We start from the raw sequence: 8,067 nt of genomic DNA on the forward strand, positions 1-8,067 counted from the left end.
TTTTAGTGTAAGACAACACATGGTGTCAAATGGACATCTGCTGTTTTAGTAGCTGATTTTGTGAAACTTATGCTATCAACTGGACAAAAGGGAACAGATGGTGTGTCGATCTGGAGGATAGCTGGATCGCTGGTGCCCTCACCAGGCCAGTTGAAAACATGCCATCACCTTCAAGAGTGCTAAAATATCACTACTAGATCTCTGCCAGGGGCTTCAAGAGTGCTAAAATATCACTACTAGATCTCTGCCAGGGGCTTCGTTACCTCAGGTTTGGAAATACAGGTACCTTCAGCCATTTTTCACAGAGTTGTGGCAGAAGGGTGATATAATGTGTGAATGCTGAATGTGAGCTGTGTGTAATTTTCTACCCAAAGTCTCCTGTGAGTCCTCAGCTCTGCCCGCACCAAATTGAGTAACACAGCCATTTCGGGAAGATTAGGTCCCATTCTGGAAGTGTCATAAATAACCGATTACGGGACCTTAGCAGGGCTAGACGTTTAACTTTTTATGTGACAATTGAATCCAAGAAAAATATTTGACTTGGGGAGCATGTACATTACACTGGACACGCATCAACTAAAACAAGTACATAAATTAAAGCCATTTTGCACTGGGACACTTGCCATAGCTTTTACCTGAAAAAGTCTTCAGCACACTGCACTACATATCTGGAGGATTCATGCTGACATGGAACAAAGATTATTATTCCATTAATTTTTAATTAAGCTTCAAATAGATTTTGCAGACATATTTTCTGTGTATAAACATGTATTCATCTGTTCATACAAAAGGGTTTGTTCTCCTCTTCCCCCAACACAGTTGATTAAATAGTGCACAAATTGATATGGTCACGACATGAATTACCTTTGAGAGGCGTGAGTACAATCAGTGCAGACAGGTCATAAATAGGCACCGGATTTTTCTTTTTTTTCTTTCTCGATTAAAATGTAACACCCAAGGGGCTGTTTTATAAATCAGTACAGAAAAACACACACACACACACGCACACACAGTCACACACACACACGCACGCACGCTCGCATAAGTAACACCAACACAGGGGCATCTGCAAAGGATATCATACACACAACTGCTTGTTCCTCCCTTTCTCTCTCTCTCTCTCTCTCACTCTCTCTCATAATCAAAGTTTTCCCCTGCTTGTTTTACTGAGCTGCCTGAGTTCTAAGTCATTAGGTTATCGAGCTAGTGCATTTTGGAAAAGTGCAACAATCAACATCTAATCACGAAAGCATAAACAGCACAGATTTTTTCCCCAACGTACCATTTTCAGTTTTTAAGTTAGGGAAACATGTAGGATAACCTCAGTGAGATATCAATATTATTTGATCAAGGTATCATTTCAAACTTAACAATAACAAAGTCTTAATACAATCCTAACATTACAAATTGATATAGTGCTGGTAATTCCACATGCCTTTCTATCACAGGAAACATGAAATTCTACAACCATGTCATACATCAAATTCAGACAACACAACTTTTAGTAGAATATTTTACGTTCAGGTCCAATAGTTTAATTTCTATTTCAGTGACTTCGGGTTAACACAAAACAGATGAGAGGTGGGCTACATATAACAGAAAGTGTGAAGGCCAAATCTATACGATGGGATTGCAAATTCCACAACTCACCAAAACCAAGCAAAACAAAAACACAAATATTCATATAAACGAAGAAACATAACCAGACCGAACCCATAACTCATGTCTTATGTCTAAAAAGGTTGACCTTAAAGAAGAAAACAATCAGCAAATGGTGCAAACAGAACTTTGGTGATATATGCTGATATGCAGAGCACAAATATTCAGATAATTTCATGTTATATCATTCAAATAAACCTACTGAATCAGGGGGGAATTTAAAGTACGTGGTCTAGTGACAAACCTGGGTAAGTTGACTCAGAGTAAGTGGTAAACCTCCTAATAGTCATGCCCTATGACTTAATAAGCAAGCAAAACAAAGCTATTAGGAGGTTTAACACAGCCAGGTTAGGCACTTAACCACATCCACGTAATACCCTCTCAGAATAAAACAAACCATAACAAACGAAACAAAACAATAGAACAACACCTCACAGAACAGAGTACAGCTTTACTAATAAATTGGGACAGACTCTGCCTGCTTGCCACCCTCCCACAGCAGCTCTCAGTCCCAACCTTGGCAGCATCCCAGTACGCCTAGTCCATCTCTCCCTGCCTCATCACCCCTGAGTGAACTCATCCATCGCAACGATAGGCTAAACGAGCTAGTGTTCAACCAATCAAAAGACCAATCACATCAGGTTTACCCAACTGATTAACACACAGTGGGTTCTCTCAGGCCTGCCGGAGCTAGGGGAGAGTAACACGCTGCCGGGAAGAGCTGTCTGACGTGACAAAACACTGACATTCAATATGTTCTTCCTACTCTAACTTCTCCAGCTTATTGGACCCACCTGCTCAATTTACCCCCATACCCCCTCCCACACTAAGTGAGTCCTACCCCCACCTCTGGAGCCCTCACACCTTGGAGAGGAGGCCAGATTCGGGGGCGCTGGCTTTGATGAGGTTCTGGATCTCCTTAAACTTGGGGTTCTCCTTATCTGCCACCAGCTGCAGCAGCACTGCCTCACTGGTGGTGACGGTGATACCAGATCGAGCCAAGCGCTAAGAGAGAGAAGGAGCGAGAGAGAGAGAGAGAGGTAGAGAGAATTACTTTTTGAGGTAGAGAGAATTACATTTTGTTAATTATTACAGAGGAGCATTACAATATTATAATTCCACTTAAGAGAGGTTGTCTAATCTGGGAGGTGCATTACTCAAGTATCTTTAGAACATGAATGAAAAATCAGTAATGAAGGTGCAGAGTGTGTTTGCATGACACATCTCCCATGCAAATAGAGTAGAGCGAGATGAACCCCACCTCCAGAGCAAACATCCTGTCCATCATGCTCCTGGACGAAGTGGCATCAGCAACAATGTGGACTTCTAAGCCTCGCCCAGTCAGGTCAAGCGCAGTCTGCTGTATACACACATGGGTCTGTGCAACAGATACAGACGAGGTCAATTATACTACAGATACCACTAGGATGCTGTTGCTAACATACAAAATGAAACACAAACATTGTTAACATACACATTCTATCTATGAGTAAGAACTGGTACTAACCCATTGCTGGCACTGTTGACAAATGTCTATACTTGCACAAATGCTATGTTTATGATTATTAAAATCTATTTTTAGTTCTTATAATTCTATATTTGGGCAGCCGTGGCCTACTGGTTAGGGTTTTGGGCTGGTTGGCCGGTTCGAACCCCGACCAGTAGGAAAAATGTGGGCGGGGGAAGAGAGCACTGCTCTCCCATGCCCACATCCACGGCTGAAGTGCCCTTGAGCAAGGCACCTAACCCCAATCACTGCTCCCCAGACGCTCAAAAGCAGCTCACTGCTCCGGGTTCACTGTGTGTATCACTACCCTGGATGAGTCAAATGCAGAGATAAAATTCAGAGTGTGTGTGTGTCACTATGTCTGCCATAATAAAACATAGTCACTAGTCACTAGGGCTAATTTCCATTTCCATTTCCATTTTGTTGTACATAGCAAATATAAGGAATCAGAGGACAAAGCCCCAGGAAAGAGTATCAGGGAAGAAATGAACTGACACTAATCGATAACACTATATCAACGTAAAATAAAAAAATAATACATTTTACGTTTAAGACATCAGCGTTTACAGATGAAACACTTTCAATGTCCATAAATCCATGGTATGGATAGAGTCCAACACCCATAAAAAAGTTAATGTAGTGTCAGCTAAAAGACATCTCTCTAACACATACTAACCACTACTGGTATACACATTATTTCGTATTACGTTTGAACTGGCTACCATATAATATATAACCCATGGCTGTGAAAAAGGAAAATGTTCCACTTGAGCACAGGCCAGCCCGCTACGCTACCTCCACACCGAACAGCACGACGCTGCGCATGCCGGGGAACTCAGCCAGGGCGGCCTCCACCTCCGGCAGCACCATGGAGAACTTGGTCTTGGGGAACACCAGCTTGGCGCCGGTCAGGTCCAGCTCCTGCACGGTGTTGCCCAGCCCTTTGGGGTACTGCTCTGACACGATGATGGGGATTCCAAGGACACGAGCCCCCTGCAGCTGAAGCGAAACAGACAGTGTGGTGATGAGGGGGTGCTTAATTAAACATGACGGGTGTCTAAACACATTCATTTCCGCCCCATCTAGTTTGTGAGTGCTGTTTAACGTTGCATGGTTCATGGCAATACATTGCAATACAAAATACATGAACACACCCTCTAGTACTATTTAAAGAACGTTGTGTCCAATCCTCATTCAGTAATTCTAGGTTGATAGATTGAAATATATCTAAATGTGAATACACCCTCTATTGCTTCTGGCCGTTGGCCCAGGAGGCACAAGAAAAGGGAAGGGGAAACTTGACACGCACACAGACAACAGGACACGAGAGACGGTCCCCACAGACAGATGACCAAGGTTGTAAAACTATCGCTTGGCCGTCACCTCATCAAATCTCCTCACAGAGGGGGAAAAAAAGGGACAATCAGTTCTGGCATTGGACAAGACTGTGGCCTCCAAAGTCCTACTTCCCCAACCGGAGAGCGGAACATTCTTTCCCAAATAAATCCATCCACACCCGACTGGACCTCATAGTCCAGTCACCTGAGGATGTTACTTCTAATGCAGACCTACGTTGAGGGATACTGCCACAGGAAATGAGGAAAGACATGACAAATGTTCTACCAGAGGAGGAATTCATATCAAGTGCGCACTGCATGGGCTTTAAGGAAATCTCTTGCGAAACGCACTAGGGCAAGTTTATAAATGATTGGAGAGTGGCGTCTTGATCCTCAATTTGACATCTCACGCTGATTAAGTGGCCATATCCACATCAGGCCTTCCTCTTTCCTGTCCAGAGATAGTTCCGCGTGTAAACATTGCACAGGCAGTATTAGAGTCTGGACAGTTTTAACTAAGAGAACTCTACAGGCCCAGCACAAATTTTCACACAGTGTGCGAGAGCCCATTAAATAACTCAGGTGTATAATAAACAGGCCAGTGATGGATGGTTTGATTCAGTTCATTTCAAAGTGTGTACACAGAGGGGAGCTCTTTGTAAACTCAAGCACTCTCTTTCACGACTCAGCTTTTTGATACAGCACATGCTGAGAGCTTCAAAGGCCCAGCTCTAAATGGAACCCTAGGCATTTGTTCTCCTAATGCGAAGTGTGCCCTTTCATGCTGGCTCCTCGAAGAGTGACACATAAAGGATCAAAAAAGGACAAACAAGTGAACAAGAGCATCCTTCCCTGCAACTTCTGACCAGAAGCAGCCCCAACTGCAACACGTAGGAGGTTAATGGCAAATGAAAGGGGAGGTAAAGATGAGTGTTTGTGAAGAGGACAGTCCTCATGGTCCACTGGTTGAGTCAGGACAGTGCCTTAAGAGTCATGTCATACAAATAAAAATGTACTTAAATCCATAGAAACAAGGTGCATTTCAGAAAAGAAGGGTGTAACATACCAGCCTTTGTCCAACACTAATGATGTCACCAAAGTACTTGATGGCTGGCCGGAACCTTTCCTGCATGTCGCAGCAAAAGAACACTGTGGTGGATGGAGAGAGGTTCCCCAGGGTGGTGATCTACAGGAATGTAAAAAAAAAAAAAACAAGACAAGCATATGTTAGCCAATAGTACACACACGTGGTCATTTAAACAAAGACTCCAAATCAGTAAGATTAAAGTTCAGGTGATGAAATGAAACAATGGATGACCGAATGTCTCGGCACAATGCCCATGTGCCAGCAGGTGGCCTGCTTATCCACACAGCACACCTGATGCCAATGCACTAATCAACCGATCTTGGCTGGCATCCGGGCCTGATTACCTGACCACAGGCCCACAGTAGAGAAGATAGCATATACAGTACCTGCAAGAAATGATAGCTTCCAAAGCCTGATAGTCTGGTCGTGATTGCTACGTGTGATGCAAGATCTCCAGGTTTGTTTTGAATCCATCTTGAAAATGCCATTTGTTTTAGTATAAAACTTGGAGCAAGCAGCCCTTTTGCATGTGTTGGGTCAGCTGAATCCGACTGTTTCTAATGCACCAATGCAGACTGAATAATAAGTAAGACTATCATTATTCCGTGGTTTTCCATACTGTCCTATTGTACTGTCCTGAATTGTTACTGTTAAACCTCTGCAACCAGTCTAAATGTGACACATCCAGCCTCATACCTGAGCCTATGGTGAAGACTGTGGCTTGGCTAACTACTTCATCAACTCTCACAGAGACCCCTCTCCCACCACCAAAATACTGGAGCCACACATTTAACGTGACATTAACTCAGATATTCCACCGTACTGCGGTTTAGAGTGGAAAAATTGATGGAAATGGCTTTATCATGAATTCAGGATAATGTTATATATTTTCCCCACGTGACCACAGTCCGTGTCCTGACCCAGGTCTTGGTCTTGTTAGATTGACCCCCGGGGATCAATTTCACTGAGAGTTCAGCCATATGTTCCTAATCTTTAACGGGACCAGTTCTGATTTCCACGAGGCAACACTACAATGTCTGATAAGATGAAAATCTCATGGAAAATGAGGGATGGAGATAGCAGACCTGAGGTCCCTACAGTGCTTGAGAGAGCAAATCCTGTTGGGGGGTGGTGTGGGGGCAGCAAGTTGACATTGCAATAGTGCGCCACTGCCTGCCACTGCGTCACAAATGAAAGTCCCTGAGCCTCTATTAAGTCTTGCTCTGTGTAATTTAATGCATTTGTGAGCATAACTGATTTACTCAGTCCAGTAGCACTGTCATACACATTTAATTTTCCAGAAGTGTTCCAAAATATATTAAATAGCAAAGGGTCGGGCAGTGGTCGCCCACACGCATACACAAATACAAACACACACACATACACAAATACACACACACACACACACACACACATACACAAATACACACACACACACACACACACACACACACACACACACACACACATACACACACCACAGGGCTGGTGTTGATGAAAGCTGTTTGGGTCTGCATCAGTACCGACGCACGCGGTGAGGCAGATGTCCAGTAAGCTTTACAGGATTAAATGTTCCATTTTGTTAAGATCACTCAAACCAGTAACTCCGGTGATGGTTATCAGCAGATCTGCACGCCATTTTAAGGTTGCAATATTGTGTTTTTACGTCTTCTGCCCTTCTATGTCATTTGCGCAGTCATAAACATTTTTTCTAAATTACAGGCTACTGTATATTTTATCTAGACTTTTTCAGTTTCTGCACGCAATATTTTTTTTTTTTTCTAAATTATTATCCGTTATAAATGTACTATAAATATCAAACCAGCCATACTACTGTACGCTGACAGTAGGTGATGTCATTATGCGAGGTTAGGTTATATGAAGCTTTCAGCATAGATGGGTCATATCTAAATAATTAAAAATTAGAAAAGTAAATGGTAACATCCATATGCATTATAAAACATTCATGTTATGAACATTTATAAACATAAAGGACAAAAATGCGCAATAACACACACACACACACACACATATCGTATAGCAACAGTTGTCTGTATATCAATCTCGCTGTGCAACACTGTCAAAGTTACAGGGACGTTTCAGTTTCGTGGAAATGCGCACAGCAAGGCTATCTTCATTAAGACATGTTCTGCAGAGTAGTGAAGTAGGGTAACACAGAATATCCGACAAAAATAATAATAATATGGTCTTACATCCATTTGAAGAGGAACTAATCGTAGTTTGCATTTCTCGGATATCGAGAACCCCTTCGGTAAATCAATGTACTGGCCCCATTCCTCGGAGAACAACTGGATAACAAATTTACGATGGACGTCAATTTGGTTACCGTAAATTGACCGACATTTCTGAATCAACAGTTCGTGCCCAGACCCCACAGGCACGGAGGAAGGCCGTGAGAAGACGGAATATGAAAACAAAACTGGTACATGATTGTTGTTGTAGTGTCCGTCCGCCAT

At 42.8% G+C, this 8,067-nt stretch overlaps 1 protein-coding gene across 1 annotated transcript; it reads right to left on the reverse strand.

Annotated features, from left to right (window-relative positions):
• Positions 1–798: 798 nt before the first annotated feature.
• isoc1 (isochorismatase domain containing 1) lies at positions 799–8,067 on the reverse strand (the record flags this gene model as incomplete). Its single annotated transcript, XM_080848035.1, has 5 exons — positions 799–2,664; positions 2,921–3,037; positions 3,962–4,165; positions 5,570–5,689; positions 7,804–8,067. 5 exons carry the CDS (start codon positions 8,065–8,067, stop codon positions 2,518–2,520), a joined length of 852 nt encoding a protein of 283 aa, XP_080704161.1. The 3' UTR covers positions 799–2,517.

The sequence above is a fragment of the Sprattus sprattus genome, assembly GCF_963457725.1.
Source record: "Sprattus sprattus genome assembly, chromosome: 11".
Taxonomy (NCBI): Eukaryota; Metazoa; Chordata; class Actinopteri; order Clupeiformes; family Clupeidae; genus Sprattus; species Sprattus sprattus.